The sequence below is a fragment of the Panthera uncia genome, chromosome A2 (assembly GCF_023721935.1).
Source record: "Panthera uncia isolate 11264 chromosome A2, Puncia_PCG_1.0, whole genome shotgun sequence".
Taxonomy (NCBI): Eukaryota; Metazoa; Chordata; class Mammalia; order Carnivora; family Felidae; genus Panthera; species Panthera uncia.
This window is the reverse complement of record NC_064816.1, coordinates 124,676,613-124,695,596: the sequence shown is the minus strand read 5'-3', so window position 1 is coordinate 124,695,596 and position 18,984 is coordinate 124,676,613. Positions and strand designations below refer to the sequence as shown.

Below are 18,984 nucleotides of genomic sequence, written 5' to 3'. Positions count from 1 at the left end.
GTCCGATATGTCATTTGCAAATATCTTTTCCCATTCCGTTGGTTGCCTTTTAGTTTTGTTGGTTGTTTCCTTTGCTGTGCAGAAGCTTTTTATCTTCATAAGGTCCCAGTAATTCACTTTTGCTTTTAATTCCCTTGCCTTTGGGGATGTGTCAAGTAAGAGATTGCTACGGCTGAGGTCAGAGAGGTCTTTTCCTGCTTTCTCCTCTAAGGTTTTGATGGTTTCCTGTCTCACATTCAGGTCCTTTATCCATTTTGAGTTTATTTTTGTGAATGGTGTGAGAAAGTGGTCTAGTTTCAACCTTCTGCATGTTGCTGTCCAATTCTCCCAGCACCATTTGTTAAAGAGACTGTCTTTTTTCCATTGGATGTTCTTTCCTGCTTTGTCAAAGATGAGTTGGCCATACGTTTGTGGGTCTAGTTCTGGGGTTGCTATTCTATTCCATTGGTCTATGTGTCTATTTTTATGCCAATACCATGCTGTCTTGATGATTACAGCTTTGTAGTAGAGGCTAAAGTCTGGGATTGTGATGCCTCCTGCTTTGGTCTTCTTCTTCAAAATTACTTTGGCTATTCGGGGCCTTTTGTGGTTCCATATGTATTTTAGGATTGCTTGTTCTACTTTTGAGAAGAATGCTGGTGCAATTTTGATTGGGATTGCATTGAATGTGTAGATAGCTTTGGGTAGTATTGACATTTTGACAATATTTATTCTTCCAATCCATGAGCAGAGAATGTCTTTCCATTTCTTTATATCTTCTTCAATTACCTGCATAAGCTTTCTATAGTTTTCAGCATACAGATCTTTTACATCTTTGGTTAGATTTATTCCTAGGTATTTTATGCTTCTTGGTGCAATTGTGAATGGGATCAGTTTCTTTATTTGTCTTTCTGTTGCTTCATTGTTAGTGTATAAGAATGCGACTGATTTCTGTACATTGATTTTGTATCCTGCAACTTTGCTGAATTCATGTATCAGTTCTAGCAGACTTTTGGTGGAGTCTATCGGATTTTCCATGTATAATATCATGTCATCTGCAAAAAGCGAAAGCTTGACTTCATCTTTGCCAATTTTGATGCCTTTGATTTCCTTTTGTTGTCTGATTGCTGATGCTAGAACTTCCAGCACTATGTTAAACAACAGCGGTGAGAGTGGGCATCCCTGTCGTGTTCCTGATCTCAGGGAAAAAGCTCTCAGTTTTTCCCCGTTGAGGATGATGTTAGCTGTGGGCTTTTCATAAATGGCTTTTATGATCTTTAAGTATGTTCCTTCTATCCCGACTTTCTCAAGGGTTTTTATTAAGAAAGAGTGCTGGATTTTGTCAAAGGCCTTTTCTGCATCGATTGACAGGATCATATGGTTCTTCTCTTTTTTTTTGTTAATGTGATGTATCACGTTGATTGATTTGTGAATGTTGAACCAGCCCTGCATCCCAGGAATGAATCCCACTTGATCATGGTGAATAATTCTTTTTATATGCTGTTGAATTCGATTTGCTAGTATCTTATTGAGAATTTTTGCATCCATATTCATCAGGGATATTGGCCTGTAGTTCTCTTTTTTTACTGGGTCTCTGTCTGGTTTAGGAATCAAAGTAATACTGGCTTCATAGAATGAGTCTGGAAGTTTTCCTTCCCTTTCTATTTCTTGGAATAGCTTGAGAAGAATAGGTATTATCTCTGCTTTAAACATCTGGTAGAACTCCCCTGGGAAGCCATCTGGTCCTGGACTCTTATTTGTTGGGAGATTTTTGATAACCGAGTCAATTTCTTCGCTGGTTATGGGTCTGTTCAAGCTTTCTATTTCCTCCTGATTGAGTTTTGGAAGAGTGTGGGTGTTTAGGAATTTGTCCATTTCTTCCAGGTTGTCCAATTTGTTGGCATATAATTTTTCATAGTATTCCCTGATAATTGTTTGTATCTCTGAGGGATTGGTTGTAATCATTCCATTTTCATTCATGATTTTATCTATTTGGGTCATCTCCGTTTTCTTTTTGAGAAGCCTGGCTAGAGGTTTGTCAATTTTGTTTATTTTTTCAAAATACCAACTCTTGGTTTCGTTGATCTGCTCTACAGTTTTTTTAGATTCTATATTGTTTATTTCTGCTCTGATCTTTATTATTTCTCTTCTTCTGCTGGGTTTAGGCTGCCTTTGCTGTTCTGCTTCTATTTCCTTTAGGTGTGCTGTTAGACTTTGTATTTCGGATTTTTCTTGTTTCTTGAGATAGGCCTGGATTGCAATGTATTTTCCTCTCAGGACTGCCTTTGCTGCGTCCCAAAGCGTTTGGATTGTTGTATTTTCATTTTCGTTTGTTTCCATATATTTTTTAATTTCTTCTCTAATTGCCTGGTTGACCCACTCATTCGTTAGTAGGGTGTTCTTTAACCTCCATGCTTTTGGAGGTTTTCCAGACTTTTTCCTGTGGTTGATTTCAAGCTTCATGGCATTGTGGTCTGAAAGTATGCATGGTATAATTTCAATTCTTATAAACTTATGAAGGGCTGTTTTGTGACCCAGTATATGATCTATCTTGGAGAATGTTCCATGTGCACTCGAGAAGAAAGTATATTCTGTTGCTTTGGGATGCAGAGTTCTAAATATATCTGTCAAGTCCATCTGATCCAATGTATCATGCAGGGCCCTTGTTTCTTTATTGACTGTGTGTCTAGATGATCTATCCATTTCTGTAAGTGGGGTGTTAAAGTCCCCTGCAATGACCACATTCTTATCAATAAGGTTGCTTATGTTTATGAGTAATTGTTTTATATATCTGGGGGCTCTGGTATTCGGTGCATAGACATTTATAATTGTTAGCTCTTCCTGATGGATAGACCCTGTAATTATTATATAATGCCCTTCTTCATGTCTTGTTACAGCCTTTAATTTAAAGTCTAGTTTGTCTGATATAAGTATGGCTACTCCAGCTTTCTTTTGGCTTCCAGTAGCATGATAAATAGTTCTCCATCCCCTCACTCTCAATCTAAAGGTGTCCTCAGATCTAAAATGAGTCTCTTGTAGACAGCAAATAGATGGGTCTTGTTTTTTTAACCATTCTGATACCCTATGTCTTTTGGTTGGCGCATTTAATCCATTTACATTCAGTGTTATTATAGAAAGATACGGGTTTAGAGTCATTGTGATGTCTGTATGTTTTATGCTTGTAGTGATGTCTCTGGTACTTTGTCTCACAGGATCCCCCTTAGGATCTCTTGTAGGGCTGGTTTCGTGGTGACAAATTCCTTCAGTTTTTGTTTGTTTGGGAAGACCTTTATCTCTCCTTCTATTCTAAATGACAGACTTGCTGGATAAAGGATTCTCGGCTGCATATTTTTTCTGTTTAGCACACTGAAGATATCGTGCCAATCCTTTCTGGCCTGCCAAGTTTCAAAGGAGAGATCAGTCACGAGTCTTATAGGTCTCCCTTTATATGTGAGGGCACGTTTATCCCTTGCTGCTTTCAGAATTTTCTCTTTATCCTTGTATTTTGCCAGTTTCACTATGATATGTCGTGCAGAAGATCGATTCAAGTTACGTCTGAAGGGAGTTCTCTGTGCCTCTTGGATTTCAATGCCTTTTTCCTTCCCCAGTTCAGGGAAGTTCTCAGCTATAATTTCTTCAAGTACCCCTTCAGCACCTTTCCCTCTCTCTTCCTCCTCTGGGATACCAATTATGCGTATATTATTTCTTTTTAGTGTATCACTTAGTTCTCTAATTTTTCCCTCATACTCCTGGATTTTTTTATCTCTCTTTCTCTCAGCTTCCTCTTTTTCCATAACTTTATCTTCTAGTTCACCTATTCTCTCCTCTGCCTCTTCAATCCGAGCTGTCGTCGTTTCCATTTTGTTTTGCATTTCGTTTAAAGCGCTTTTCAGCTCCTCGTGACTGTTCCTTAGTCCCTTGATCTCTGTGGCAAGAGATTCTCTGCTGTCCTCTATACTGTTTTCAAGCCCAGCGATTTATTTTATGACTATTATTCTAAATTCACTTTCTGTTATATTATTTAAATCCTTTTTGATCAGTTCATTAGCTGTTGTTATTTCCTGGAGATTCTTCTGAGGGGAATTCTTCCGTTTGGTCATTTTGGATAGTCCCTGGAGTGGTGAGGACCTGCAGGGCACTTCCCCTGTGCTGTGGTGTATAACTGGAGTTGGTGGGCGGGGCCGCAGTCTGACCCGATGTCTGCCCCCAGCCCACCGCTGGGGCCACAGTCAGACTGGTGTGTGCCTTCTCTTCCCCTCTCCTAGGGGCGGGATTCCCTGTGGGTTGGCGTGGCCCGTCTGGGCTACTTGCACACTGCCAGGCTTGTGGTGCTGGGGATCTGGCGTATTAGCTGGGGTGGGTAGGCAAGGTGCACGGGGGCAGGAGGGGCAGGCTTAGCTCGCTTCTCCTTAGATGATCCACTTCAGGAGGGGCCCTGTGGCAGCGGGAGGGAGTCAGATCCGCTGCCGGAGGTTTGGCTCCGCAGAAGCACAGAGTTGGACGTTTGCGCGGAGTGAGCAAGTTCCCTGGCAGGAAATGGTTCTCTTTGGGATTTTGGGTGGGGGATGGGCGGGGGAGATGGCGCTGGCGAGCACCTTTGTTCCCCGCCAAGCTGAGCTCTGCCGTCCGGGGGCTCAGCAGCTCTCCCTCCCTTTGTCCTCCAGCCTTCCTGCTTTCTGAGCAGAGCTGTTAACTTATGACCTCCCAGACGCTAAGTCACGCTTGCTGTCGGAACACAGTCCCTCGGGCCCCTCCGCTTTTGCCAGCCAGACTCGGGGGCTCTGCTTGGCCGGCGAGCTGCCCCCCCGCCCGGGCTCCCTCCCGCCAGTCCATGGAGCGCGCACCGCCTCGCAGCCCTTCCTACCCTCTTCCATGGGCCTCTCGTCTGCGCTTGGCTCTGGAGACTCCGTTCTGCTAATCCTCTGGCGGTTTTCTGGGTTCTTTAGGCAGGTGTAGGTGGAATCCAAGTGATCGGCAGGACGCGCAGTGAGCCCAGCGTCCTCCTACGCCGCCATCTTCCCTCCCCGAATTATTGTCTCTTCTAGATGCCAACCCTAGATAGACAATTGTCCTTCTTGTTTTCCTTTCCTGATTACCATCAAGACCTTTTTTTTTTTCCCCCTAGTCCAGTCTATCAGTGATGATGATGATAGAAGGGATCTGGTTCCAATTCCTAATCTGGCTGATTCCCGAGCCAGTGATACCTACTCCCTTCAGGACAATAAAAATCCAGGTGTCTAGGATCCAGAGAGTAGTATACACACTCAGGGCAGCACTGCTTTGGACAATGAGGATAATCAGTATAATCATTTGAAAAATATAGAAATAAAAATACTTTGGGGCGCCTGGGTGGCTCAGTTGGTAAAGCATCTGACTTCGGCTCTGGTCATGATCTCATGGCTTGTGAGTTCGAGCCCCGCATTGGGCTCTGTGCTGACAGCTCAGAGCTTGGAGCCTGCTTCTGATTCTGTGTCCCTCTCTTGCTCTGCCCCTCCCCTACTAGTGCTCTGTCTCTCTAAGAATAAATGAAGCATTAAAAAAAATTTAAAAAAAAGAAATAAAAATATTTTAATAAACCATGAATTATTACTATTAATTACCTAAGTTAAGAATGTGTCTTCGTGCATGTGTGTATTTGGGAAATATTTTAAATATGAATTTGTTTCCTACTTGTATTAAGGATTATGTTGATAATTTTGTATTCAACTGATGACACTCAAAAGACTGAGATTTTTTTAAAAAATGTTTTCAAGGTCAAATCAAATTGGAGGCATTCATTCTTCATTCCATTTATAAGACCTAGGTAACTTGTCTTGGTAAAGCTAGTACTAAAAATGCCTCTTTGTAGACAGGTAGTTAAAATACCATACAGAACTCATTTTTGACTGTCAAACCAAAATTATTTGCAACCCATAGATACATACAACCTTGTATGCTGACACCTCACTTAACTGTTAAATCACCTAAAAGATTATCTTGTCTTTCTTTTATGTGAATTCAGAAGCACAAAGCTATTTAAAATTCCTTCTCCAGAGGAATTCTATTAGGAGTATTATATTTCTTTGGCAGTCCTAAAAGTAACCAGCTCGATATTTTAACATCATATTTTTTAAAGATACTTTGGGTTATTTTTTAAAAAGTTAGATTGTAACCTGAGAAATATGCACTATGTAAATGGAGTGAATTTTATCAGAGCGCTACAGTTCAAAGTGTTCTTTCACACCTGTCTGGTATTGAGGTAAACCACTCCTATTAGCCCTGTGACATTCAAAAATGCAAGTGATTAATTGGTGAAAAAACACAAATAGAGAGTTTTTTCACCTACTACTCTCTGCATATTTAAATATGCACAAACAGATAGATTGTGTTTTCACATATAAATTTTAGAGTATCCCAGAAGGGCATACGAATAAAAAGGAAAAAAAAAGATTTATCGTACCATAAAAAATAGTCTATAGTCACAGTGAAACTGTGGGGAAAAGAAATTATTGAAGCGTAGCTCAGGTAATTTTAAGAGACTGATGCTAATAGATAGTGGAGGCTGAACACATTCTGAATTTTGAAAAGAAAGAAAATAGTGGACAAAGGAAGACAATATCAATAATAACTACCACTTATTGGGTTCCTGCTATATATCAGAAGTATACTGAGTGCTTAAAAAAAGTCTCAAATATAAGAGAGTTCATTTATCAAGTGTTTAATACATTCCACTTTATTCATAGAATAACTTTTTGAGTTAGGTACTGTTATTTGGTCCATTCTCCAAATGAGAAAACTGACAAGTTGTATCAACTTGCCCAAGGTCACATGAAGTTGAAAGAGTTAAGCCAGATATAAAAGCCACAAAAGGCTGATTGCAGAAACTATGCTCTACAGTAACCTCTCCATTATAGTCTCATTTAACTACTGACCTTCCTCTCAACCCAATTAGAGTATGTCTTATTCCTCCTGTTTTAAAGATAGGCACATGGAGGTAGAAATTTAGTAACTTGCACAAGATTGCTTATGAGTTATGGTAGCAAGATTAAAACTGGTTTAGTCTGGTTCCAGACTCTGAACTTTCCATTCTGTTATTCTGCTTTTGTTGCAGTATTCTTCATTCTTCAGTTATTCATTTGATCATTTATTCAACAAATAATTGTTGAGTGTTTTGTACAATGCTTTCTTCTGGGCTCTAGCAATACAAAGAAAGTGAACAATGCAACGTGCGGAAGTTTACATTCTAGGTGGGGGGAGATAGCCAATAAACAAAGAAACCAGCAAGTGAATGTCAAGTGTTAGTAGCTGCATTGTAAGAGGCTAGAAAATGATGGGAAGATGGGTGTATTTACATATTTTAGATAAGATGGTCAATGCAAAGAAATTGTGACTGTCACTGGTAATTTTATGATACTGTCACTTTCTATCACAAGTATCTTGACTCCTCAGTTTATACGATACTGAAATTCAATCTGACTTTTATATCATTCTTCTGGTTTCCAGAAGACTCTGCTTGTTAACATCTACCATTTCATTGCAGAAATGATTTTATGCTGGTTTTATTTCATAATTCTGCTTGAAGAGACAAAATGGGTGATTGTTTTCTTTCTAACTATTCTAAATAGCCAGCTTAATAAGGTGAACAAATGTTTGGACTTATTAGGAGAGTCTGCCTTGCCAACAATTAAGTAAAAGGGTCTTCTCCTCTCCCATCATTAACAGTTGATGTGGGATATTAGTTCTTAGAGGCATTCTCATGATAAAAGCAGTATTGATGTCAAGAACTAATTGACAGATTTTAATTGAAGAACACTTATATTACAGAGTATATGATGGTGAGATGTTTTCAACTTGTTTTTGCTTTTCTTTTAAAAAGCTGAAACTCTTTTTCCTAGTAGTAATTAAAAATAAACGACAGTCATTAACTTACTGTGGGCTTCTAATGGCTACAACAATGCTTCCTTGCATGAATGATTTACTGATCTCAAGCAAAGTAATTCAACACTGAAGTTATCTTGAAAATTAAAAACCATTCTAGATAATGAATAGTTTGATTTCTATAGCACCAGTTTATGTGTAGTCTTCCTTTTATATGTATTCTTCTGCACATATACAACTTGCTAACTAACAGAAATGGTCTGAAAGGGACTCTACCTTAAAGAATAGCTCACAAAGCTCAGTTTTTGTGCTTAACTCTATAGACTTGGGGGTGACGTTTACTCATTCATTCATTCAACCAACATTTATTGAGAAGCTTCTTTAGGTTAGGCATTTCCCAAAATGTTTGTGGAGTAAAAGAAGAAAAAAAAAGGACAGACTCTTCCCCCAAAAGAATTTATTATTATAGAATTGGGTAATATTTTATTCTAATCTCATTCCTTTTATTAAATTGGTTGTATCATAATTTCTTTAACCATTCCCATGTTGTGGAATATTTAGGATATATATATCCTATATATATATATATATATATATAGGATATATATATCCTTTATATATATATATAAATTTTGTGTTGAGAATGTGAGGGTGATTTTGCTGCGGTATTTCTCACTCCATTGTTCACCAAGGTTGATTCCACCCATCTGTCTAGGTGGATGTCCCCTTCCTCCCTCACCGCTCCCTGTGTGTCCCTCCTAAAGCTGCTCCCTCTGTCAAAGTGGATGACCTTCCCAGATAGAGTTCTTCTGTCAAGTGTATGGGAGTAGCTGCACTCCCCTGCTGAAACCTCCAAACGAGCTCCCCAGGTCCATTTGTAGAACAGAAGGTTGTCAAGCTTCTAAGATTCCAGACACATCCAAATGAGGCACTGCATGTGGCAGTCTACCTTTCTTTTAAAAAACAAAACAAACAAACAAAAAACTTGTGTTGAATACTCCTGATAAGTATTTGTTCACATTCTGATTGTTTCTTTGGAATGGATTTCTGCCAGCATAATAACTTAAGTCAAAGGCATATACATTTTAGCCTATTAACAAATTTGCTGAAAATAAGCCCCAAATTATAAAATAGGAGAAAATGTTGTATCATTTTATATTGTCACCAATAGTGTATGAGAGAGCCTTTCCTTATTCCATTTCCTTGTCAGCCTTAAGAATATAGAATGTTCCACTAAATGTGTATCATTGATCATCAATCTTTAAACAGTCTTCAAAATTGTTAAAAACGTTCATTTTAAAGAATAATTTATGAAATAAAATAATACTGATCAAAACAATTTTAGCTGATACTGATAGTTTCAATCTGACAAGATATCAGCCAGGTTTTTGTTGTTGTTGTCTTTTTTATATGCTTACTTTTAGAGTATTAAGACATTATGAAAAATGCTGTTGGTTTGAGTTTATTTGACTAAAGAAATAAAGATTACAGCTGATCAAGTTGAACATTGACATAAAAGCAAATGTCAGAAAATAAATAGATCTATATTTTGTTAGAGCTTATTTCATAAAAATATATCTAGGATATTGAGAATTAAATATAGTAGTAAAACTTTGTATTTGGTGCTAGTGCATTTTATTTAAGCACAAAATTCTTTCCTACCGAAAAGTGAAAAAAATTTTACTGTGCATTGGTTTACAAGGTCCTAACCATATGTTACTTAAAAATGAAGATATAGAGTAGCTTCATGGTTCACCTGTAATTATCTGTTGCATCTTTATAACAGCATTTTGCCCTCTGTTTCTTTGCATGCTCAACTATTTGATCTTTCTATTCTCATCTCAATGGTTATATATGCTCTTTATTTCTAGAACTATGGGACACAAAAACCGGTATGTCAAAGTTCCCCGGGGTCACATCTGGGTTGAAGGTGATCATCATGGACACAGTTTTGACAGTAATTCTTTTGGGCCGGTAAGTCATTTGTCGCATGATGTAATTGGATGTCACATGTAGGAACAAAATTATGTCAGGTAGATTGCTCAGGTAATCCAAGCACGACTGATCATGAATTTCACAGTGGAGCAGTTTATATTTGGACAATTCCTTTTAAATATTATATAGATAATATAAGCCGTCAAGGTGTGTGTGTGTGTGTGTGTGTGTGCACGCGCGCGTTTCATAGTAAAGAAATTAGACCCTTCAGTAAAGTACCAAAGATAGTTTCAGTTGGCTGACTAATCCCAGTAGAAAGGTCTGGTTTTTTTCTCCACAGAAATGCTCTTTGTCTTATGTTTTCAGTTAGTGCTTAACAGATAAAATGTGTAAAAGACCTATAAGCATCAATTTTCTAAATTGTTTGTTAAAAATGCAAGTATAATGGAAATCATATCGGTTAGTACCATTTTTTTGCCCACATTTATTTTGTAGAAGAAATGCAGACATTCCTTATGCCATGTTTATAGTCTATGAAATATAGTCTAAACTGATATTTTGTAATTTTTTTCATTTTGAATGCATATAGAAATTCTCTGAACTCCTGAAACCACTAAAGTGAAGAATATTTTAGTTAATAGAAACTAAACCTGATTTCTAGTACCTATGTCTACTTAAAAACTTGGATCTTTAGCCAATTAGATTCTCCTACCACTGGGCATATCTATACTTGTTATGTATGTATAAATTAATTTTGAGCACCTTCAGATATGTTTGCAAAGAACATTATCCACATTCTTTTGTGTAAAACTAAGTGTTGGACATCTCTATAAAATAATTTTCATGACATATTATGAGAGATTACTATTATTGTCACTGGAGGAACAGCTACTTTGACTTACCTTTGGCCAAAAGTACAGTAAGAAGTGAAAGAAAACTTATATGAGACCACTCCTATGTCTTTTGAGAGGAGGGGTTTCAGTGATGATAATAAAACCTTCTAAGGTCTTTTTTGCTTTTGAAGAGTAATTATTACAAAAATGCAATTTAATCTTCTTAGGGTATATCAAAGATGGAATGAACAGATTGGAAATGTGACCTACAGGTCACTTAATAGTGTCATAGAAGTGACTGTTATGAAGAAATTTAGTAGCAACTTGAAGGCAAAAAAAAAATAATCTAAAAGCAGTTTTATTTCTCTCTCATCAATCAGTTTAAATCTATTTAGTGCATCATGTTGTTGGCCAAATCCACATTAAAATTTTGGTTAACTTTAGTTTGGGTTTTAACTCATTGGGATAGTGACTCTGAAATCAAGTGTTAAAATTATTGTGTTTTGTTATCAGATGTGGGGGGTGTGGTGAATAATAAAGTACTAATATGTGAGATTGGTTTGTTTTTCCTTTATAAATAAATAAAGCCAGTGCAATATTGCTTATATAATTAATATAATCCTCAATCAGTTTATTCTACATGCTTTCTTATTTTGGAGAGGAAAAGATAGAGTTGACAGCCAGAATACAGAAAATTGCATGTAACCCTCGGTGTTTTTTTACCAGTAATAAGAATCAGAGGCCCCAAACCATTTTGAAATTTAGTGGTTGTTTTCTTCCCTTCTTAATTGTTATTAACAAACAAGCAGAGAGGCCCTTAGTCCATGGGGTAGGCTAAGCTCTTAATGTCCATTCACTTAATTAGTTTTGTTTTTATTTGTCAAAATTAGGTGAAGAACCTTTATAGGATAAAGGAAAACATTTGTCATATCACTTATAAAGCTAATTGTATTTGATGAGTTATAGTAAACATTTTTTTTTACTTTGACAATAAACTCTCCTGTTTTGTGTTCCAATAGCATTTATAATTAGGAGGAATTATTAATATTGATGCCCCCAAGCACATTTTAAAAGGACAATAGGGGAAAAATGTAAAATAAAACCCTGCAATTGTTATTTAAAGCTAAACTGTGATATTGGAGTATAGAATTTTCTGACTGCATTTTTGATTAATGAATGCTTATTGGAATATTTTGGTAATTATTTTAAAGTTTTTATAATTCTAAAAAATAAAAAGTAAGGTTTTGTAATTCTAAAAACCTGAAATAATCTTGAATTTTAAAATTCATATACACTTGAAAATTACTATATTTTTCCAATAATTCTAAGTTCCATTTTTTGGCTTATCAATCAGCATGCGTGGAGGTTGTATGTGTAAGGTCAGTAAGCTCCAGGTTGTATGGATGGTTGATTCATTTCTCTTGGAAGTAGGGATTGTACTTTTTCTTAATGTAAACAATCTATCTTTAGGCAGTCAGGATTGTTTCTAAGATGCTTGTCTTGACTTGGTGAAAACTGATTGAAGCTTTTACCCTTCATTTGCCTTCCAAATAATTTCAGAAACGTATCCAAATCATTTTACATACTTTAACTCTTTGAATAGTAATGACACTTTATAATAGACTCTCCCTTGCTTATTTTAAAATATGGCCTATTAGTGATCATAATGGAGCTGACTTTTTCTATATTCAAGTAGACTTTTGATTGAAATCGAAAGAAGAATAAGAAAGAATGTCTCATTCTGGTGTTTTTCTAGTTTGTTTTCTTATTTCTTCTTGCTATTTTAATTTGCTTTACTGATTTGTTTTATTGCCACTCTATGTAGGCTCAAGAGGGAATGAAATAGTTATGAGTAAAAGATGAATAATAGATTAGGAATATAAAGATAGCAATATTGACATAGCAATAGAATACATACAGCAGAACAAGATCCAACAGCTGTACTTTTAAATTATAGAGAATGATTTATGGAAAGAAACTAGTAAACTCTCTTATGAACGTAGATGGTATGTTATAAAACAGAAAATTAGATAATTTTGGTTATGGACCTTATCAATCAGTTAACTTGTACTGGTCTACATTTCATCATGTATAAAGGGAAGAATTTTTTCTTCTCTGAATCTATCTTAAATAAATAAATAATAAAATGAGTACATATTTTATCAATGAGTGATAAAATCTATGTAATTGTACTCCTATGATATATATAATCAAAATATATATCATCAAAATTTTAATGAACATCCTCAGCAACCTAAAATAGGAGTATAATTAAATAAAGTATGATTCATTCAGAGGTTTAAATATTATGCAGTCATTAAAAATTGTATGTGTGACATAACATGGCATTATGTTCATGATACTGTTTTAAGTAAAAAAATAAAGACTGGAATATACAATATCAGGTTATCTCTAGTTGCTATGGTTATAGTTGATTCTTTTTCATACCTTTGTATTTCTTTTTATTTTAAAAAATTTGCAACAATTTTTATTATCTTTATAATTAGAAACAAAGCTAATTCTTTAAAAAGTAGGATAAAGGTGTTTAAATGACTTCTGAGTTTCATTTTGACTGTAAGTTCTATAAATATGTTTTATGGTTCTGTGGCCAGAGAGAAAAATATCACAGATGTCATTGGTAGGAAATGTTTCAATTATGAAAAATATCTCTGTGGAATATTTTCATGGTAAACATCTTGAATATATCATTATAACACAATGATAGAAAATGTCCTGGGGAACCTGGGTGGCTGAGTTGATTAGGTGTCCAACTCTTGATACTGGTTCAGGTCAAGGCCTCATGGTTCCTGAGATCAAGCACCTGGTCTGGCCCTGTGCTGACAGAACAGAGCCTGCTTGAGATTCTCTCTCTCCTTCTCATCTGCCCATCCACTGCTTACTCACGCACACTCTCTCTCTCTCTCACCCACTCAAAATAAGTAAATAAACATTTTTTAAAAAAAAGAAAGAAAAAAGAAAATGTCCTATCTTCTCATAATATGGATTCACCAATGTATGACTATACTTAGGTTTCTAGTGTAATAGCTTTTGTAATTTTTTTTAAAAATTATGATAATTATCTAGAAGTGTTTTTCAGTGTATGTTACTACTTTATCTTACTAGATTATATATTAAAGATATATGATGATTGCTGAGAACATTTGATAACCTCTTATCTTACCAATTCTTTTGTTCTCTGAAATTAGTCTTTCCTTTTACCATCCCTACTTCCATGTAAATGACATTGAGACGTTTTCTCCTATAGCCATGGTGTTCTTTGCTAGCACTCAAAAGTAACTGATTATAATAAATACTGATGAATTTTCTGCTTGCCTCAAAATTAAAGTGCATTAAAAATCAAGTTTTGTATTTGTATGTATGCATCCATTTTCAAATAATAAATTTTAGTTGTTTCAGATTAGCAGACTTTTCATCAGTTAAAAATGTATATAGCATTTCATTCCTTCATTTATCATATTCATTTCAGTACTTAAATTTGAGATATTCTCATAGCTATTCATTCTTTGTGGTAAAAACACAAATAAGGATCTTTCTATGGCTTCCACTTAGCTCATATATTTTCTCTCTTTGAAGTTTTTCTTTTATTCTATCTAGCACTAAGTCATGAGCCACTGAAATCCTCTCACTGTTTGCTGTGTAGTGATTTGTTGTAAAGAATATATGTTATAATTCTAGGCACTTAGTGTCTAAATCAAGTAATTCATTTTTACTTCATTGATCAAAGAATATTAGAAAAAGAACTTTTGACTTAAACATTTTAGGGCAAAGATAACCTTTCCAAGAATGTATAAAAGTGTTTTGATTTTTAGGTATGTGATCATAGTGTCACCTTGTGAACAATTTGTGTGCAGGAAGCATGAAGCAGAACTGAACAATTTGAATATAGAAACTATGCATGATATACTGCCTTTATCTGAGAGTGGAAACTGCAAGGTATACTAAATATAAATTCTTTTTAGTTCCAAGTCATTTGGAAAATAGCTAACCTAATCACTTATTTCATGGGTGCCTAATTAAATAAAATATTAGGCCCCTAGAATGTTTTCTTGAAGGAAATATACCTTGAAGGAAATCACGGTTGTAGAATAAATGAGTAGTAGAAATATTACTTATTAATTAAATGAGCTGATTGTCTATAAGTGACGATATATAAGCAAGCACTGAAGTTGAAGATTAAAATGCCATAGAATTCAAAAGAGAACCTAGTGAAGTTCAAAAAGTTTTTTGCTTTTTAAAAACTAGTGAGGGGGCCTCTGGGTGGCTCAGTTTCTTGAGCTTCCGACGTCAGCTCAGGTCATGATCTCATGGTCCTTGAGTTTGAGCCCCACGTGGGGCTCTGTGCTGACAGTTCAGAGCCTGCAGCCTGCTTCAGATTCTTGGTCTCCCTCTCCCTCTGCCCCTCCTCCACTCATTCTCTCTTTGTCTCTCTGTCTCTCTTTCTCAAAAATGAATAAATGTTAAATTTTTTTTAAAAACTAGTGAAAAATAAAGGAAAAGAGCAAAGTTTATGTTTTATATCATACAAGCCTTTTGTTTATGTCTTCAGGGCACATTTTGAGCATCTACTATTTGTCTAGATTGATTCTGACCTGGACTCTGATAGGTGGAATGGGTCAGGAGAGATGAGGATTGTATTAACTACAGAGAGGTTGCTAGATTAGCTAATACATGTGGGAAATGAACATTTTAATAGGTTTACTACTAGTCTTGCCTGTTTTGAAGTTTTCCCCTATATTACACATTTTTGGTAAAAGAGAAATACAGCATGTGATTAGGCAATAAAACAAGATTGTTGGAAATGCAAGAAGACTGAAAGAAAGCTAATGGGTCGGCAGTCTTTACATTTTTGAGACCACAGGACAAAGAGAGGAATTGAAATGGAGTTTTGGGAGATATTTAAAACATTCAGAGATTTTAGGGACAGAGATTCAAGTCCTAGATGATGAAGAGTGCATTGAATTTGTGGGTCTTCCCAAACCTTTGTCTCTGTCATCAGAGATGCACTGATGCTTGGGAGGAGCAGGGATGAGGGTCAAGAGATACCACAATCACTGAATTACAATCCCTATTTCAAGGAAGGACAACCTAGACGGGAGGCAGATAATCAATCAGGCATCCACAACACAGCCTAAGAGGTACTCTCAGTGGGGGTGTGACAGGGTCTCTTAGAGGAGCAGACTTTTATATACTAAAAACCCATAAGAAAGAAACTGGAAAACGTCCTAGGAGAATTTGGTAGAACAGAGTGTTCTGAAACCTGTGAAAATAATAACTATTTGGTAAAATCTTGTATTGCATAAAACACTTTAGATGCTGCATGTTTTGTGAATGAAGTGGTTTATGCCTTGAGTGCTTAATTGGTTTCAGCTGCATTGAAAACACTCTGCTAATACAATACAGAATAATCTTGTGGACTTATGATGAGAATGAATTGACATTTCATTTTATTTATTGTTGAAGTGTAGCATTTTCCTTGTATAAGTTCTCTTGAACAGCTAGGGTAACTTTTATTTAAGACCAGCCATTTTCAAATAAAGAAGAAGGTCATTAGAGTGTGCTGACAGGATCCAAATAAAGTGTTCTATTCACACTTTCTTTAAAACATGTTGCTCAGACTGTAATTGGTGATCTTTTCTTGTTTTCTTGTAGTGCATGCTTTTTTTCATTAAAAAATTTTGTTAGGAACTAAAATAATCTATATTTTATAGGAAAATAATGGTAGCAACAGTCCTATGGTTCTTAAAATCATAAAACTGTACCTTGGTGTTTCTCACAGTTCCCTTAAACAGTGCTGGAACCGAATAACTTCACGTTTTACTTAGGTGTAATTTTCATTTGGCTGATGTAGACAAAGACATGCATTTCATAAAAAGTCCAAAACCAAGGAAAAGAAATGCCAGCGTAATTAAAATATCTGTATAATGAAAGATGGCTAACAGTAAGGAAAGAGCCCATTCTCTGGAACAATATTAGAAACCGAGAAATACTATGCAAAAAAAAAAAAACAACAGTCCGTTGGGATTAACATTGCTTTTAGTTAGATTTGTTACCGTACAGTTAAGACATCAGAAAAAAATGATTTTAAAAAGAGAGTATGGAAGGATGATGTCAACTAAAGATCTTTGGGACGTAAATAATATCATCTCCCCACACACCCCACTGAAAACAGAGACAATCTGAGCTTCCATTTCTACCAAATCAAATTTTGCTTTCTGTCTTAATTATTCTGCTAGTGTAGAAATCATTTTCCACATGACTTCATCTTCAGATATGAGAAATGTCAGCAGAATTGTCATTAGACTTCATTGCTATGGCAGATACCATTCCTTTGGGCTGTTTAGTTACAGAATTAAGCATGTTCATTTTATTAGAAATGTATATTTACTGACAGTGGGGTCAGGAGCCAAGATTTGGCAAAATACATGCAGTGTTATTAATTTAGCAATTTTATAAGCACTTAGAATTTTTTTAAGTAGAATTGAAACCTTTGTCTTATTGTTTATAAGACATAATTGGTGTCTGTCTACATAACTGGCATCTACCCAGAAAGTAAAATGGGAAATAGGAGGGGTCCAGAAGAGAAGAAAAATCTGCTGTTGCCTAGTCTAGATAACAAAAGGAGAAAAAAATCTGCTATTAAATATACTGTGATTCAAGGCTTGAGATCGAATTTCCTCATTTAAATGGATATCTACTTATAAAATATTTATTGGGTAATTTTTTGTTCTCCACTTCTCTAAATATGCAAACAACAAACTATGTAAATGACTTTGTCTTTTGACTGAGCTTCTGGGAGGTAACTTTCTTTGGAAATTTTACATTTCCCTAAAGCTTGTAAGATAATCTTAAAAATGACTTTGCTTGTGTCAGCATCTTATTAGTTATATTTATCGAAATGACTTGAAAGAAATTAAAAGATCAGTTTGATTGTCAGTGACTTGAGTGGTTTTTTTTTTCCCCCCGGTGTAATAGAACTATGTATGGAGCCTATAATCACGGTAACCACAATTTTAGATACTATTCATAGGAAGACCCATATGGGTTTGTGGTATATTAAAATTTATCTAACTTTGGTGACTTAAAAAAAAATGCAGTTCTTTGATACAGTGGTAGGAATCGTAGCCATGAGGCATGTTCTATTGATGGGGCCTTGGAGGCCCCATGGCTTTTGCACTATCAGTAAGTGATTCCTGATCCAGTGACTCCCCGATATTTCTGCTCCAACCCATCCTGTCACTAAGAAGTTTTCTGAAACTCTGATCACATCATGCCACTTCTCAAAGCAGTATAATCAGCCTATAGCATCTAGCATAATTAATGAAGAAATGTTAGAAGCCTTCCCTTTTAAATTAGAAAGAAGGCAAGAAGGTCCACTCTCACCACTTCTATTAAATGTTGTGCTAAAGGTCACTGTCAGTACAGGTTAAGGTAAGAAAAAGAAATAAAAGATGTTGAGATTGGAGGGGCGCCTGGGTGGCTCAGTTGGTTAAGCATCCAACTCTTGGTTTCGGCTCAGGTCATGATCTCATGGTTCATGGGTTCAAGCCCCACATCAGGCTCTGTGCTGACGGCACGGAGCCTGCTTGGGATTCTGTTCCCTCTCTCTCTGCCCCTCCCCTCCTCACTCTCTCTCTCTCTCAAGAAAAAATAAACATTAAAAAAATTTTTAAATAATAAAAAAAAGATGTTGAGATTGGAAAGGAAGATTCTTAACTCTCTCCCCCCCTTAAGTAATGTATGTTATTATCTACTTAGAAAACTCAAGAAGAATCTGCAGACTTATTAAGACAGTCTTGTAAGTTTACTAGCATAAGAGCTGTCATGTACAATCATCAACCATGTATAGACTTTATTAACAAATAAGAAACACACCCTTAAAGAATTTGCCATTTAAAATAGTGATAAAGAAGTCAGGACAATGGTTCCTGGGAGGCTCAGGTGGTTAAGTCTGTGACTTAATTTTGGCTCAGGTCATGATCTCAGTCTGTGAGTTCAAGCCCCATGTGAAGTTCTGTGCTGATAGTGCTGAGTCAGCTTGGGATTTGCTGTCTCTCCTCTCTCTGCACCTCCCCTGCTGTGTGCACATGCACACATACTCTATTTCTCTCTCAAAAATCAATAAACATTGGGGCGCCTGGGTGGCTCAGTCGGTTGGGCGTCCAACTTTGGCTCAGGTCATGATCTCACGGTTCGTGGGTTCGAGCCCCGCGTCGTGCTCTGTGCTGACAGCTCGGAGCCTGGAGCCTGTTTCGGATTCTGTGTCTCCTTCTCTCTGTGACCCTCCCCCGTTCATGCTCTGTCTCTCTCTGTCTCAAAAATAAATAAACGTTAAAAAAAAAATTTTTTTTAAATCAATAAA

At 36.1% G+C, this 18,984-nt stretch overlaps 1 protein-coding gene across 9 annotated transcripts in view; it reads left to right on the top strand.

Annotated features, from left to right (window-relative positions):
• IMMP2L (inner mitochondrial membrane peptidase subunit 2) overlaps positions 1-18,984 on the top strand; it is an 879,044-nt gene that overhangs the window by 657,143 nt on the left and 202,917 nt on the right. For all 9 annotated transcript variants that reach the window (XM_049642962.1, XM_049642957.1, XM_049642960.1 and 6 more), the window contains one exon: positions 9,708-9,810. In XM_049642962.1, the coding sequence (XP_049498919.1) occupies positions 9,708-9,810 (103 nt within the window). The remainder of the gene's footprint in view (positions 1-9,707; positions 9,811-18,984) is intronic.